This window comes from Astyanax mexicanus, chromosome 24 (assembly GCF_023375975.1).
Source record: "Astyanax mexicanus isolate ESR-SI-001 chromosome 24, AstMex3_surface, whole genome shotgun sequence".
Classification (NCBI taxonomy): Eukaryota; Metazoa; Chordata; class Actinopteri; order Characiformes; family Acestrorhamphidae; genus Astyanax; species Astyanax mexicanus.
Genome location: NC_064431.1, coordinates 31255403 through 31272500, shown reverse-complemented (window position 1 = coordinate 31272500; position 17098 = coordinate 31255403). Strand labels below are relative to the sequence as shown.

Here is a 17098-nt window from a genome sequence, read left to right as displayed (position 1 = left end):
TACCTGGATCTTCTCTATGTAAGAGGCGGGGATGTATCCGGTCTCCCCGGAGCTGCAGCGGGACCCGAGCCACCAGTGCTGGTTGCTGCGCTCCAGGATGAGGAAGGTTTCTCCGGGGGAGAAGCGGAGGGAGTTCGGCTCCCCGGATCTGAAGGCGAACAGGGAGCGGTACATGACTCTCTACCCCCGCGCTGCGCCTCCGCTCATACCCTCTACACACCCATACACAGCCCGGCTACCGGCCTCAGCGCACAGTCCCTGCGGCTCACAGCGCGGCCCAGCCCGGCCTCAGTCCCCGCCCGAACTGCCGAGTCTCCACAAAGCCGCACAAACCCGCAGAGACCCGCAGAGACCCGCAGGAGGGACAGCAACTTCTCGAAAAGCCCGTAAACACGGCGGCTCTGCTCCAGTCCAAGAGTCGATTCTTCTGATTCGGTTCTTCCCAAAAGCCGGTCGAATCATAAATAATTTAAAGCCCAAATGAATCGAACGTTATTTAAATTAAATAATGCATTTTACTTTGAATTGTTTTATCTTTTTAAATATTTTATACAATAATAAGTGCAATCTATATTTTAATAATTTTGTGAACATTTATTCATTATTTTTTGCAATTATATTAATAATATATTTGCATTTCTTTTCAGATTTCCTGTTTTATATAGCTTATTAATTAATTATTGTTCTAAAAAATATCTCTGTCTTTGTTAAATAATATAAATCCTAACATACTTGTATTGTTATTTACAGCTTCCTGATAATAATGACTAACATATTAAAATCATGTAAGATTGTGAAAACAGAGAGGTTATATTGTGGAATATAAACAGTGGAAACTTGGACCCCAAACTTTTTAGTGGTAGTGTATAATTATTAATTCTTCTTCTTGTTATTAATATTATTATATAGTTTTATTATTATATATTATTATTTTTTTGATAGATAGATAGATAGATAGATAGATAGATAGATAGATAGATAGATAGATACTTTATTTATTCCGAAGGAAATTTAGGAAATGTTATGATAACTAGTAGTACTTTTATTTTTGCTATTATTAATAGTAGTAGTATGATTATACATTTGAAAGCTATACGATATATACATAAAAAGAGTCTTCATTTTTTTTAAATTATCATCTAAATTAAAGTCATTATGATTAGTTGTAGTATTATTGGTGTTAATATTAATATGACATTGTGATATTTTGTTGTTCTGCGATATAGTATTTGTATGATTATAGATTTAGAATCTGTATAGTTTAGAAATTAGTATAAAGTTTTCTTATCCAATCATCATCTGAATTAAAGTCAAACGTCACATTTGGAGCGTTTAATTGAATGTTCGGTTCTTTGAAACGAATCGGTTCACTAAACTGAATCGAACGCTTTGAACTCAGACCACGCCCCCTTTTCGCAATCAGGCACGACTAATCGATCTTCAGTGTAAATAAATGTTGAATGTCAGCAGAATCTGCTCCGTTAGCCTGGAGCGGCTAAGCTAATGCAGAAGTTACAGTATTGCAGTAGAAGCGCTTGGTGGATCTGCGCGGTGTTTGGGGGGTGTGATCAGGGGGAGTAAAGTCAGGTTTAACCCGAGTTTTATATCTGAACTCGGTCTAGTTTTATAGTATTAAACAGAAACGCGCCGAGACCGGATGCTAGCAGGGGCAGCGTGTGCAGCGCAGTTAGTGTCCGGCCTGCCCCGCATGCTGCTGTGATTGTGTCCGGCAGGCTGAGCGCGGTGAGAGATGGCTGCAGTAGCGGGGTGTAGGAGACTGTTTCTCCGCGGAACTCTGTCCGGACTGCGGCTCGGATCCAGGAGACTCCCGGGTCTTGCCGGCTCCGGGTCCAGGTCAGTGTAGCGCTGAGTTACAGCAGAGCTGAGGGAGCGATGCTGCTGCTACAGGGTGACCTTCTGCTCAGGAGAGGAGCAGCATGTGCTGAGCTTTAACTCTCTATATCTTTATTATACATTAATTTAATCATTCAGTATTCAACCTATTTCTCAGTTAACTTGTTTCTGATCATCATACATCCTTATATTATCTTTTCTCTTTGTTAATAAATGAATAAAACTTCTTTTTGTATCAGTAGCTACTCCTCTAATAAACAGCATGGGTTAAAAATTACCTGGTTCAGGTTTTAATTCTCTATATTTTTAATAATAAATAAATTATACTATTCTGTATTTAACCTGTTTCTCGAATTAACTTGATTCTGATCATCATACATCCTCATTTGATCTTTTGTCTTTGTTACTTAATGAATAAAACCCCTCTAATGAACAGCATGGGGGAAAAATGTTAAAATAATTTTATGTTTCCCTTTCTTACTTAATGAATCAAAAACACGTAGCTCAGGTATCCGAATGGTCCAGCGGTCTAAAGCGCAGCCACTATGTTTGGGAGATTTTTTTGAATAGTTCGAATCCTGGTCATGCAGCTTGCCATGAGCTGCCAGAGCACTGAGAGAGCACACTGGCCTTGCTCCCTCTGGGTGGGTACAGTAGATGGCGCTCTTCTTTTCCCTTATCACTCCTAGGGTGATGTGGATCAGCACAAGGCTGCATCTGTGAGCTGATGTATCGTATGATGGGTTGGGTAATTGTCCTTATAAATTAGGGAGAAAATGGGATAAAAATGAGAAGGATTTCACAGATCAGTACAGCTCACAGTTTTAACTACTTAAAGGAGAACTCCTGAGTGAAATGAAGTTGGGTTGTAGTGAAGTATGATAACAAGTACAGACTTTTGCCAGATATCCTACCTTTGTTCTCTGCCAGCTTTTCGAAATACATCGCTTTTAGCCGATGCTCCCAACAGGCCTACAATGCAAGTGATAAGGGCATAGAGTTACACCATGCAAATAAATCACTATTTTTACACCGTTAACAAACACTTATGATTTTTCTGGGTTTTCTCAGTCCCTTCCTGACTCGTGGCCACAGACTGGGACCCACAGATGATGAGATGTATCAGAGGACGACGGTGACGGTGCTGCAGAGAGAGCCGGACAGCGGACCCGTCATCGTCAGCTACAGCTCCAGAGGCTTCAACATCGACGGGAACAGAGTGATCGGACCCTGCGCCGTCGTCCCGCCCGCCATCCTGCAGTGGAACGTGAGGACAGACTTCATAATTCATACTGATTTTATGATGTTATATATATATATATAATTTGTTAAAAACCTTTTATATTTATAAGAGCAGCTTTACGGGAGAATGCAAAATGGAGCATTTCTATTGGACCATTCATCATGGAATTTTAATACAATGTTAAAAACAGCTGCAGCATGTGCTCTAAGCAGAATGGGTTGTATGTATAAAAAATAGATAAAATAATTAATCTTTAACTGCTGTAATTAATGGTTTAATTATCTGTGTTAGCAGGCTTGTGCTGTTCTGCTGATCAGATCGTTATATTGTTTTTACAGGTGGGCAGTCATAAAGATATCACAGTGGAGAGTTTGGCTCTATTTTACCTGCTGGAACCTCGCATAGGTAAAGAAAAATCACACATACAGTACCAGTTAATTTTTTTTTTCATTATTAGTTGGCAGCCTTGCACATCTTCTTAAATAGTACTAAATAGCCCTAATTTTTGTTTATCACAGCTTTAATGCATCTTGACACGTTCTCCTCCACCAGTCTTACACACTGCTTTTGGATAACTTTATGCTGCTTCACTCCTGCCCCAAAAATTCAAGCAGTTCAGCTTTGATGGCTTGTGATCATCCATCCTCCTCTAGATTATTTCACCAAAAGTGGGATAAGGCAAAAGCAGTGTGTAAGACTGGTGGAGGAGAACATGCAAAGACGCATGAAAGCCGAGATTAAAAATCAGGGTTATTGTTTCAAAAATTGATTTCTGAACTTTTCCTGAGGTAAATTATTAGTATTGTTGTTTCTAAATGAATATAAAAAGGACACTGCCTTTTTTTTACCTTTGCTGTACCTGTTGAATACAAACTGCTGCAGGCATGGGCATGTAATGGAATTTTAATTGTAGGCCTAAATAAAGTGTGTGTGTGTGTGTGTGTGTTTACAGAGGTGCTGGTTTTAGGCACAGGATCCCGCACGGAGCGTCTGGACCCCAATATTCTCTCCTTCCTCCGACAGAAAGGAATTGCTGTGGAGATTCAGGACACGGTGTGTACCCCACCCTCAGATACACAGCATTTTACACACACACACACACACACACACACAGCAGGGGCAATTAAGTTTGGCCGTGGACCAGATATTTTTCAAACCATTATGTGGCGGCCACAAAAAAAACAAATTTGTTTTGTAAAATGAAGAGTAATGGGATGGAGCTACAGACTAGTAGCTCTCCAGCCCAGAGGGTTGTTGAACCCAATTGCAGAACAGTTGATCTCAAAGCAGGTAATTCCAAGAGGTAAGAAAAAATAAATAAACACACCGCTCCTCACGCGGGATCCAACCCCTGTCGTCAGGGTCGCGCTCCAATACACTACTGCTGCCCCGGCTAGTGAATTGGGACACAGCCGGGAAAAAACGCCCTTATAAGGAGAGAGAGACAGTGGAAGGAGGTAAACAAAAGCTCACCAGAGAATTTTATTTTATTCTATTTTTCAATATCACTTTTTATACTTTTTTCATTGGCCAGATGCAAAAACTAAAGAAGCAAACCTCACAGTAAACACTTAATTGAGGTCAGTCAGTAAGATTCGTAGTTTAAAGTGACAATCTGTAACTTTTGGGGATTTAGAGACCCCTCTGGTGAGAATGTGCAATTGCATGGAACTAGTAGAAAAGTACTTTTAAAACGTGCATTGTGGTGCAGTATCTTCAGCTCTAATTCTGCGTATATTTGATTTTACTGCTGCTGTAGTGACCAGAAAAACATCCTGAGGAAACCTACCAGACCACACTGTTTTTAAATATATAAATATATACAGTATTTGACTTTGCAGGATCAGGTGCAGAAGCACATTGATGCCATTGATTAGAATATTTTGTTCCCTTCTCACTCAGAAATATTATTGCTTTCAATTTAAACAACAATTCTTAAGGACTGCTGCTTTAAAAATGTTTTTTTTAAATATTTAAAATCATTTAAAATGTGTGTTTTTTTCCTCTTCAGGCGAACGCCTGCGCCACGTTCAACTTCCTGACCAGCGAGAGACGAATCACAGCAGCTGGTTTAATCCCACCTACAAACTCAACGTCCATAGAGTGACTTCAGATAGACACACCCTGACCTGTGTGTGTGTGTGTGTGTGTGTGTGTGTGTCCTACACAGAGACTGTATAAATCACTATTTCCAAAATCACCCCTTTAAAATATGAGTATCCAGCTCTTTCTGTATATAGACAACAATACCAGAGGCTTCCTGTGGAACTCAATGTGATGTACTGTAATATAATATAAACCTGTCACATTTTTACATAATTAAGCATTGAGCGCTTTATTTGTGGACTAAAATATATATAATATACTTTAAAATATACATACATACATACATCATTGAAAAAAATTAGAGCACTTCAGTTTCTGAATCAGTTTCTCTGATTTTGCTATTTATAGGTTTATATTTGAGTAAAATGAACATTGTTGTTTTATTCTATAAACTACAGACAACATTTCTCCCAAATTCCAAATAAAAATATTGTCATTTAGAGCATTTATTTACAGAAAATGAGAAATGGCTGAAATAATAAAAAAAAAAAGACGCAGAGCTTTCAGACCTCAAACAATGCAAAGAAAACAAGTTCATATTCATAAAGTTTTAAGAGTTCAGAAATTAATATTTGGTGGAATAACCCTGGTTTTAAATCAGTTTTTTTTTGCATCTTGGCATCATGTTCTCCTCCACCAGTCTTACACACTGCTTTTGGATAACTTTATGCTGCTTTACTCCTGGTGCAAAAATTCAAGCAGTTCAGTTTGGTGGTTTGATGGTTTGTGATCATCCATCTTCCTCTTGATTATATTCCAGAGGTTTTTAATTTGGTAAAATCAAAAACACTCATCATATAATTTAATATTTAACATAATTAAAACCAACAGTACTGGGGAAGATAAAGGCACCCGACTGTAGAAATGAGCTCTTTAACACCTTCCCATAAAATGCACATTTCTTATTGTTTTATTTATTGGATTAAGGTATGCAACCAAAATACATACATACATACACTCGCACAGACAAGACAAACAAAAATAGTGGAGGGGGAAGAGATATACAAATAAATAAAAAATTACAATAATTTTTAATTATTACAATAGTTTATATATAAAGATTGGTGTCAGAAGTGGTTAATTTAGTATTGTGCGTAAACCCTGCCCACTTTTCATTAGATCCCATGGCTATGACTGCATAAAGAAAACTTTTCTTTTGTTCAGATTTTATAAGTGTGATAGTGTTTTTATACTAAATTTCACTTTAAACAATATATCACCATGGTTACAGGATCACAATATATTGTGATATATTGAATCGTATACCCCTGTATTGGGATATATATCCAGACTCTAAGTTCTCAGTTCACTCACTAAAGTGTCTGTAATCCTGTAGTTAAAGTAGCGGCCAGTGTCCCAAATTCACTGTAGGTAAAGCCTCATTAACCTCTGACTCAACTCTTCTCTTTTTCTCTCTCTCTCTCTCTCTCTCACTCTCTCCCTCTATCTGTTTCTCTCTGTTCTCCATCTCTCCCTCCCTATCTTATTTCCCTTCTGTCCTTCTCAAGATTTAAACTGGGGGCCTTAAATCAATACAGAGTAAAACACTGAATTATTATTATTATATACCATAAATACTCTTCAGATACTTTATTACAGCTTTTACAGATCATGCAATTATTTAGACACAGTTTGGGAAAATAAAGAATAAATTTTTTTGAGATGGACCTTGCAAAAATGGTCAAAGATGGCAAAATGATTTTTAAAAAAGCTTTAAAAAAACGTTAATCTGGTCAGTCAGCTTGACTATAGGCCACTCTACCGCTCAGCTACTGCTCTATCAGTGTGAGTCTGGGTTTTAAATGTACTTAAACAAAATTTAAATGTACTAAAACAAACATTTTAGCAAGTAAAATTCTCTTATTTCAAGGCAATGCCTTATATCTTGGTCTTACTAAATATTGTGTACGTGTAAGATTATTTTGCTTATTTTATATAACTTTATTTAATTTTATACTTTTATTCCATTTTCTCCCCAAATTTGAAGGCCGATTACCCCACCCAAACATAAGGACTCCCTTATCCTTAGTAATGATCAAAACACTGGGAGGGTGAAGACCAGAACATGCCTCCTCCGATACTCGTTAAATCAGACTCCGCCTCTTTTTGGAGGAAAGCGCAGCGACCCACATCTGACACATCAGCTAACAGAAGCCTGTGTTGACCGAAATCACCTTGGATGTGATGCAGAGAGAGAGAGCATGGACAATTGTGCTCTCTCGGACTCCGGCTGCTGATGGTGAGCACCTTATTTGAAGTAAATTGCCTCAAAATAAGCCCAAAAAAGTAATTGCTCAACTTATGCTGACTCTTGTATCCAAATTTAATCCAAAGAATCTGTGATATTTACTTGATTTAAGTCTTACCTTACTTCTTATCTTACCCTGTTGGCAGTTTTCTTGCTTAATACAAATATAAACGTCTTAATTTCCATATATTCTGTCTATTTTTTGTCTAGTTTAGGTCATTATTGAGACCTTTATGTTTATATTAAACAAACCAATCTGCTAATGGGGTCAGCTATTTTTTTCTAAGTAAAATTTCCTAAGATTAGCAAAATCCTCAAAATCAAAAAGTAAGACTAGTAAGAATCCCAAGTAAAATCCCTGATTTTATATAATAAATTTGGTTGTTGTTCCTAAAGTAAGCAAAATGTCTTACACTAACACAAGAAAAGAGAAAGTAATATATATTTATTTCCTAAAAATGTAATAATTTAACTTGCTAAGAATTATGACGTCCTGGAGCACCCATAATTTAGTTTTAAGTGGTGGAAATGAGCTTCCATACATTGCAGACCAATTTTTTGTTTCTTGTTTTTAATACTTTTAAAAACTTGGACCGAGCACATATTTCTCTAAAGCTGCTAACAGGCTAATTATCCTGAGTGAAACAGTCAGTGAATTGGCCTTTTTTAAGAGTTGTCTTTAGTTAGAGTTTTGTCTGTGTATCTTTTTATCTTTTTAATCATCATCGCCGTCTCTGTGAAAGTCCTCGAAGCAGAACTCTGCTCCCGTCATTCGGCGAAACAGATCTTTAATATCCTCACACTCCGCCTCCGAGTGCGAGGAAGCGTCGTACGAATGAGAGACGAAGATCTGAATCAGGAAGAGGAAAAGCAAAAATTAATTCAAAACGTTTTATTGTTTATTTGTTTAGCACTTAAACTAGAAGCATTATCAGAGGTACGCTAATACAGTTAGCAGGTTATACCTATACCGATATTAGCATGATGCTAACTGTTTACTTTTGTTGTTTCTTTGTTTTTGCCGAACATTTTAGCAGTTAGCATTATGCTAAAGGGTGAATTCCATTACTTCTTAGCTACACTAGTCTCAAATTTAAGACCCCAAAAGTCTGATTAAGACATTTGGATTAAGGGTGAGAATCTGTGTAATTGGATTCTCTGGTGAATTGATTGGGAAATGTTTTTAAGTAAAATTCTGATGATTACCTGACTTCGCTTTCCATCATCCATGGGCACCATGTGGTCACTAATGGAGACAAACCTGCAGAACAGTTTGAGTTATAACACTTTAATTTAAAGAAATCAATAGAGAAATACATTTCTTATTGTGCCACAACAAACTGAAATACAATAATACAATAAATAATAAAATACAATAATAAATATTGTAAAATCACAGAGATACCCACACTGCAACTTGATTGGTTTATTTTAATACTACACTGCAAAAAAGGTATGTAAATTGAGATGTATATGCTTATATAAGGACAAAAAATCTACTAATAGGGTAATCATTTTCTTCTTAGCAATGTTTCTTAACATAAAGGAATCTCAAAATCGTGTAATTAGGACCTGAATCAAGTGAAAAAACTGATTTTGTGTCTTAAATTTGGACACAATAATGAGAATTACTTTCTTGTTAACTTTTTGTGCTAAATCATTAAGAGTCAAATTACTTAAAATAAGGTGAAAATTCTAAGTAAGACTAATTAATATCATTATTAATAAAATAAGCAATATAATCTCACAATTACAAAATGATTAGTAGAACAAAAAATATAATCAGAGAAAAAATATATAAGTTATTACCTTAAAATAAGAGAGTTTAACATGCTAATATTTGGGTTTTTAAATAATTTTCTGATCCTGTTATTTACTAATATTAAATTAAGTGTGCTGATGGTTGAGACTGTGTTGTTTTAGAGTAAACTCTGAGTTAATCAGTTCAGGTTTTACTTCTGAGCGATGGGCTCCAGCAGTGCCAGTCCCGGCTGCACCTCCTTCTCTGGGTTTCCAGTCTCCACACTGGTGCTCACCACGGCTATATACTTCCCTTCTGGAGCCACGTTATGACCATACGACACCATACACACATAGATATCTGCAGAACAGAGAAAAGAAATATGTTATACTTTGTATTTCTCCTTTTTTTGATAAACAACATGAATTAAAATGTATATTTTATCATTTGTCATAATAACTACTAAAACATATTTGGTAGCGTAAGTTACAAAATGTAAATTACAAATTACCTACTAACTACTATTGAGAATGTACCATGTTTTACAAAATACATCATAAATACTAATGTCTACTAAAGTTAATTATTAACTTCTTAAGAACACTAAACTATTCAGTTCCCTCTATGATTTATTCAGAAACTACTCTAAATTTTTCAGTTGATTATTCAGTATCCATTGTAAGTTATTCAGTGACTACTATCGATTATTCAGTATTCATTGAGAAATATTCAGTATCCACCATGAATTATCCATTGACTACTATCAATTATTCAGTATCCGCTATGAATTATTCAGTTACTACTATCAATTATTCAGTATCCGCTATGAATTATTCAGTTACTACTATCGATTATTCAGTATCCACTATGAATACTTCATTGACTACTATCGATTATTCAGTATCCACTATGAATTATGTAGTGACTACTATTGATAATTCGGTATTCGCTATGAATTATTCAGTGAGTACTATCGATTATTCATTATCCACTATGAATTATTCAGTGACTACTATCGATTATTCAGTATCCGCTATGAATTATTCAGTAAACTCAGCCTACTAAATAATACTATTGATTATTTATTACTTATTGTGAATTAATCTGTATTTACTATTGGTTATTAGATATGTACTACAAATTATTCCATACTATCGATTATTCAGTATCCTCTATGAACTATTCAGTGACTACTATCGATTATTCAGTGAGGTCAGCCTACTGACTAATACTATTGATTATTCAGTACTTATTGTGAATTATTCTGTATTTACTATTGGTTATTAGATATGTACTACACATGATTCCATAATCTACTTTGAATTATTCAGTAATTAATTTAGCATTCACATTTAGCATTAACTATTTACTGACTATTATTACTATAATAATGCCAGTGTCTGTATTTTAGACCTTATTAAACCTGAATATAATTGGCTGAGTACCGGATTTCCGGTGGACCTGTGCGTGTGGAATTATGATGTGGGCGGATCTGGCGTCCTGCGTGTTTCTGATTGGATGGTTCAGAATGCAGATGACCCGGATGACCCGCCCTACTTTCCTGACCCGGCCCATAGCGAAGCTGGGATCACAGAGCAGCTGCTTACAGCGGAAACCCTACACAATCAATCAGAACAAATACAAAACATACATCTCAATGCACAGATTAGAGCCGACCCCACCGACCCCACGGCTATAATCTCAGCCAGGGTTACGGATTAGTGCCATCTCTGTTCCTTCTGTGTTAAATCACCAATATCACCAACATAACATGCTGGAACTGTGAACGTAAACTCAGTCAGTAAAGGACAGGAGGGTGATTAGAGTACTGGGCAATTTAAAATCTAAAATTTCTAAAATCTTAAATAAGAAAATGTCTGCAAGGCTATTTCTAGGAGCAAATGCTGCCAATAGTCTCCCTAAATCAAAGATCTTATTAATGAGGAGACCGACCAATGGCTGAAATATGACTGGGAGATCTTGTAAAAATAAACTCAGCATCCATTCAACAATTAAGTCAACAAAAAGAGCCAATCAGCTATGGAAAATGAGCATGCTGCCCCACCCTTATTAAGAACTGGACATTTTTGATAATGGGCTTAAAGGACATCATTGTGCCACAATGCAATGCAAAAAAGAAAGGGAGGAGCTTCTTGTCTTTATAAAAAAAAAATAGAAAAAAAAATGGGACACAACCCAAGTGTTTATTACACAGTGGGCTTAATCTTGGGTCCATGTTGCTACACTATATGTTTCTTGAGCATTTTTACTAAAAAAATTATGTATAAAAAACTAGAAAAATAATGAAACATAAGGAAACAGAAAGCAGCAGCCTTGGCCTAACCCTCTAAATTCTCAAGAGGGAATTCCCAGTAACTGATGGTTGGCTGTGGCATCACCGGGCACTGAACCTGCTGCAACCTCCTATAGATGCTTAGACGCTTAGACAGCTGCACCACTTTCAGCGTTCCTGCTGTAAAGAGTTCAGTTTCATCCTCACCTCTCCCTGAGACTTCACCCCCACCACTCTGCCGTTCTCCATGATGATATCGTCCACCTGCCGGTTCTGCAGATACGTACATCCATTCATAGCGCTTAACCTGCCACACAAACACAAACGCTTTATTCAGTGCTAATTAAAATAACTTCCTATAAAATCAGGCCTATAAAAGCCTATAAAAACATTTTCAACTCTATTCTTCTCTACCGTGGACCATAACTGTCTACTCTCTCTTTCTGAGTGAGTAGAGCTGGGTGTGACTTCACTCCCTGTTTGTAGTCAGTGTCCAACTCAACAGTTTAAATAAGTAAAATAATAAAGTTAAAAGCACGCAGTACCTGGCGAATCCCTGTGGAAGTTCTCCCAGACCGAAGAGGGGATACAGGTAAGGGCTGTGGTTGTAACGAGCGAGAGAATCAGAGTAAAGCTTAATCCTCTTTATCGTCTGCAGACACGGCTGGTCCAGGTATCTACCATAGAGAGTTAAAAGAGCAGAAACTGTACTACAGTAAATGTACGGGTACTGTTTCACAACATAACTCAATTAAAAGGTAAACAACAGTCCTATAGTGAAAGTATTGCAATGTAGATCAATTAAAAGAACAGTAACTGCACTTCAGTAAAATGAATGGTACACTATCACAATCAAATATAACTCAAATAAACAAAGAAAAACTACTGTAGTAAAAGTATTGGTACTGTATCACAATCTACCTCAATTAAAAGAGCAGAAAAAAACTGTAGTGGGGGTAAAGGTGTGGGTACTATATCACAACCTAACTTAATTATAAATTATAAGAAAATGCATTATAATATATAATATAATATAAAAAAACTGTACTATAGTGGAAGTATATCAGTAGTATATCATATTTTAACTCAAAATAAAGTGAAAGGATTGGCACTATATCACTACTTAACTCAAATAATGGATAAGAAACTAATGTAGAAAAAAGTATGAGTTCTGTGTAACAATATATTAAAGGAGTTGAATAACTGTACTGTAGTAACATTATTGGTAGAGTATCACAATCTAACTCAATTAAAATAAGATAAACTGCACTGTAGTGAAAATACAGGTACTATGTCATAATCTAACTCAATTAAAAGAAGAGAAACTGAACTAGAGTGAATTACAGGTACTGTGTCATTATATAACTCAATAAAATAAAGAGAAACATTACTATAGTGAAAGTACAGGTACTGTGTCCTAATCTAACTCAATTAAATAAAGAGAAACTGGACTATAGTGAAAATACAGGTACTGTGTCATAATCTAACTCAATTAAAAGAAGAGAAATGATACTGTAGTGAAAGTACAGGTACTGCGTCCTAATCTAACTCAATTAAATAAAGAGAAACTGGACTATAGTGAAAATACAGGTACTGTGTCATAATATAACTCGATTAAAGAAAAAGAAACTGGGCTGTAGTGAAAATAGAGGTACTGTGTCATAATCTAACTCAATTAAAAGAAGAGGTACAGTACTATATTAAAAGTTCAGGTACTGTGTGTATACTAACTCGTCGCCATCCTGCAGGGCGAGCGCGTGTCCGATAAACTCCACCACGTCCGTTCCCAGGTCGAAGTGCTTGAACACGTCCCTCATGGTGGTTCTGTTGGGGTCCATGTCCATAAAGGTTCGAGGGTCGTGCTCATCAAAGTTCAGAACAAACAGTAGAAGCTTCCGGAAACGCCGCTTATCAAACATACCCATCAAATCTGCAACAACATGACACAGAATATTAATATATTAATCTAATCCTAACCTGATCTTAGCAACTGTTATGTTATTTAATTTTATGAATTTGGTTTTCAAGATTGTGATTTAGAATTTATTTTGTTATTCTTAATAAATGCCAATACATTTGAAATACAGCCCAATTTATCAGTCTTACCTGAAGCTTGTGCGTCCGCCTCTGTAACTGGAACCTTGTGAATTTTTCCAGCTTGGTACACAAAGCTGCCCTCCACCACCTTAAAATCCATATAGCGCGTCACCTCCGTATACAGCAGCATCTTCACCATCTGCCCTGTAACACGTTACAGCATGACTTCATTCCATAAACAATCAAAAACACATTCAAAGTTATTTGTCTTAAAAAGGATTTTAGGAGCATGAAACTGCTGCTAGTCAGTTTTTACAGTTTTTACAGATTTTACTCACCGTTGGACATCATAAATTTAGGAACTAGATCGATGGTCCATTCTTTGCCCTGCCCCATTCCTTTAGGAGGCCCCGGCACATGAAACCTCTTATACACCTGTTTAACAAACATGAATAAAGTAAACATAACACATTTTGTAAATATATTCTGATATTGTAAGCTAATGCTAATACTGGCAATGACATTAGAATATTGTGTGTGTGTGTGTACAGACCTCTTCCAGGGGTGATAAAGATGCGCATTCTCCTCCATAATGTGGATTCTGGTCAATGTGAAGAACCTTTTTCCCACAGATAGACAGAAGGCCTGAGAGGATGCACTCCTGTAGAGGAAACATGGTCAAAAAGTGCCTTAAAAGCTCTATACCAGAGATCTGACACTGACAAATTTTAAATAAATCAATAAAACTCTACAGTTTTCTATTTCAAAAATTGTGTGGATGGCCTTAATGTTGCAAAACTAACCCAGATAGCAAGTTACATTGGCATGACATTGGCAGATCATGTTAAAAGAACATATTTTTTTGTCGGTGGCCCTACATTGTTTGACATTGGGCCTACATTGGTCTGAAGTTGGGTAACGAACAATGTTTGACATTAAGCCTACATTGGCCTGAATTTGGGTGCCAACCGATGTTTGATGTTGGGTCTACATCGGCCTGATGTTGGGCACAACCAATGTTTAACATTTGGCCTACGTTGGCCTGATGTTGGGCACCAACCGAAGTTTACCATTGGGCCTACGTTGGCCTGATGTTGGGTGCCAACCAGTGTTTGACCTTGGGTTTACATTTGCCTGATGTTGGGTGCCAACTGATGTTTGATGGTGGGTCTACATCGGCCTGAAGTTGGGTGCCAACCGATGTTTGACTTTGGGCCTACATTGGCCTGAAGTTGGGTGCCAACCGATGTTTGATTTTAAGTCTTTGTTGGTATGAATTTGGGTAACAACCGATGTTTGTCATTGGGCCTACATTGGCCTGAAGTTGGGTGCCAACCGATGTTTGATTTTAAGTCTTTGTTGGTATGAATTTGGGTAACAACCAATGTTTGACGTTGGGCCTATGTTGGCCTGAAGTTGGGTAACGAACAATGTTTGATTTTGATCCTATGTTGGAATGAATTTGGGTAGCGATGAGGTTTGTCATTGGGCCTACATGGTCCTGATTGGCATTGATGTTTGACTTTGAGCCTACATTGGCCTGAAGTTGGATACCAACCATTGTTTGATGTCGGGTCTACGTTGGCCTGAAGTTGGGTACCAACCGATGTTTGACGCTTGGCCTATGTTGGCCTGGTGATAGCTGTGTAACAGTTTACAACATTGGAAAATGTCTAAAAGCACCCAAAATTGTGTAATTGGTGATGTATAATGAGTAGGAAAGCATATTAAGCTTAGAAAGACAGTTTGTAAAACTCAACAAATGTCTATTGTCTTCTTTATTAAGTGTAGGTCTTCCTTATATACTGTAAATAAAAGTCAATAAATGTATAGCTTTTATACAAGCTGTGATGACGTGATAAATGTCCAATCTTAGTTTAGGGTGAAAGGAAGCAACCCAGTGGAATTATGTCCACATTAGGCTAATTCATGCATTATTAGCTTCAGTTCTTAAGTTTTAGCTCTCTGAGTTTTAAACCAGTCTTAAGGGTTTGTTTATTTAAATAAAAAATAACTTTATTGTATACAAGTTTAATGTACACAGCTTCCAGTATAATAAATGAATAATGAATATATATTAAATAGCTCTAAACAGCAGCTCATTATTCCCAGCATCTTGTCTGCTGCGGTGAGTGTAGAGGATTAGAGCTAATCCCACAAACCGCTCAGCACTACTGCTTCATTATAACCTGCGCCAACTTTAATAAGACGCTTTCATTTACTGTCTACTGCATGGTAATATATTTATTTATTATTTTATAAAATAACGCAGAATTAAGTTTCACAGGCTTATGCAGAGGTGTGTTGTAATTATGTGTTTTATTGATTTACTACAATTTTCATTTATTTGCACATTTAATTTTAATTTTAATCAATGTCTAAATAAATAAATTTGTTATCTTTCTAAAGCTTGTGCCTTATTTATCCCTTAGCAAATGACTGTATATGGCTGAACTACACTAATACACTTATAATTATAGCCTATAAAACCATGTAAAATGAAAATATATAGGGAAGATAACAACTGTATGTAAAATTATATGCACTGCATAAAGTGCTCTCTTCATTTCTACACTGTTGTGGTAAATAATTATTATATTATTATTTATATTATTATGTTAGAACTAAATACTTTAATCTAAAATCTATAATCATCATACTAATTAATAAATAAGATTATTTTCAGTATATGTTTGAATAATGTAATCAAATTTAGAGCTAAAACACTCTTTATAACTTCAGCATCAGTGGGTGGATCTAAACTACTGTAAGCGGAAGGTGGCCCAATACAAATGCTTTAAATTTTGAAATCATGTTAACATAACATTATGCAGAGCATTTTTATTGGTTGATTTCAACAGCAGGTGGAGGTTTTAAAAAGTGTAAAATAAAATATGATATTAATATGTTGAACATATTGTTGAAATTATTAATATGTTAGAAGTTAAGAGGTAATTTTTTTAACCCTATGTGGCCTACTATATGTGAGCTGATCAGTCTATAAAACATTCAGTAGACCATCAGGAGGATCAGTCTTACCTTCAGCCCAGTTCCCACCACAACAACGTCAAACTCTGCCATCCTGTATCCCCGGCTCTGGGTTTCTGATGGACGGAACTGATGGTACAGCTGGTCTGACTGTGTGAATGTGTGAGTTTATACCTACGTCACCTTCTTCAGCTTCAGACGCGTAATATTACATGATCCTTTAAGACATAATCCTCTCAGAGTCCAGTGAGAGATAGATAGAGGAGCCCTCAGTGAACTGATGTGGTCATTTATAATGATTCTGGAGCAGCTGACCTGTGACAGATACTAAATGTACAGATACTAAATATATAGTGGCGTGAAAAAGTATTTACCCCCTTAAAGATTTCTTTTGTATTTGGATTTTTTGTCATACTTACATTTTTCTGATTATTATACTGTCAGACCTGAAGAATCAAGAACTGTCAACACTTAAATAAAACCTGTCTGACAACATGTAGCAGATAAAAGATCTCAAAAAGCATCATATTATGCCCAAATCTCAAAAAATTCAAAAACAGATGAAAAAAAAGGTTATTGATCATTTAT

At 36.3% G+C, this 17098-nt stretch overlaps 3 protein-coding genes across 3 annotated transcripts in view; 1 reads left to right on the top strand and 2 right to left on the bottom strand.

Annotated features, from left to right (window-relative positions):
• The window catches only part of LOC103028121 (NCK-interacting protein with SH3 domain), a 19242-nt gene extending 18797 nt beyond the window's left edge, over positions 1-445 (bottom strand). The window contains exon 1 of the mRNA XM_022682534.2: positions 4-445. Within this exon, the coding sequence (XP_022538255.2) occupies positions 4-174 (171 nt within the window). The 5' untranslated portion in view covers positions 175-445. The remainder of the gene's footprint in view (positions 1-3) is intronic.
• A 969-nt stretch (positions 446-1414) lies between these two features.
• ndufaf3 (NADH:ubiquinone oxidoreductase complex assembly factor) lies at positions 1415-5416 on the top strand. The gene is made up of 5 exons (XM_007256679.4): positions 1415-1854; positions 2926-3121; positions 3436-3502; positions 4050-4150; positions 5109-5416. Exons 1-5 carry the CDS (start codon positions 1751-1753, stop codon positions 5202-5204), a joined length of 564 nt encoding a protein of 187 aa, XP_007256741.2. The 5' UTR covers positions 1415-1750; the 3' UTR covers positions 5205-5416.
• A 674-nt stretch (positions 5417-6090) lies between these two features.
• On the bottom strand, positions 6091-16662 carry zgc:112334 (uncharacterized protein LOC619199 homolog). Its single transcript, XM_007256677.4, has 11 exons — positions 16562-16662; positions 14076-14183; positions 13861-13957; positions 13592-13726; positions 13217-13415; positions 12031-12162; positions 11693-11792; positions 10638-10809; positions 9408-9552; positions 8658-8712; positions 6091-8301 (listed from the first exon to the last, which is right to left on the bottom strand). Exons 1-11 carry the CDS (start codon positions 16601-16603, stop codon positions 8167-8169), a joined length of 1320 nt encoding a protein of 439 aa, XP_007256739.3. The 5' UTR covers positions 16604-16662; the 3' UTR covers positions 6091-8166.
• Positions 16663-17098: the final 436 nt, after the last annotated feature.

What these genes read in the sequence shown, in the direction of transcription:
- zgc:112334 (XM_007256677.4), bottom strand. Translation starts at nt 16,603, where the DNA reads ATGGCAGAGTTTGACGTTGTTGTGGTGGGAACTGGGCTGAAG. An exon ending in GGCGGACGCACAAGCTTCAG is followed by an intron (nt 13,416 to 13,591) that starts GTAAGACTGATA and finishes ATGTTGTTGCAG; the next exon opens with ATTTGATGGGTATGTTTGAT. An exon ending in ACAGGTCCACCGGAAATCCG is followed by an intron (nt 9,553 to 10,637) that starts GTACTCAGCCAA and finishes TCTGTTCTGCAG; the next exon opens with ATATCTATGTGTGTATGGTG.
- ndufaf3 (XM_007256679.4), top strand. Translation starts at nt 1,751, where the DNA reads ATGGCTGCAGTAGCGGGGTGTAGGAGACTGTTTCTCCGCGGAACTCTG. An exon ending in CCTGCTGGAACCTCGCATAG is followed by an intron (nt 3,503 to 4,049) that starts GTAAAGAAAAAT and finishes GTGTGTTTACAG; the next exon opens with AGGTGCTGGTTTTAGGCACA. An exon ending in CTGTGGAGATTCAGGACACG is followed by an intron (nt 4,151 to 5,108) that starts GTGTGTACCCCA and finishes TTTCCTCTTCAG; the next exon opens with GCGAACGCCTGCGCCACGTT.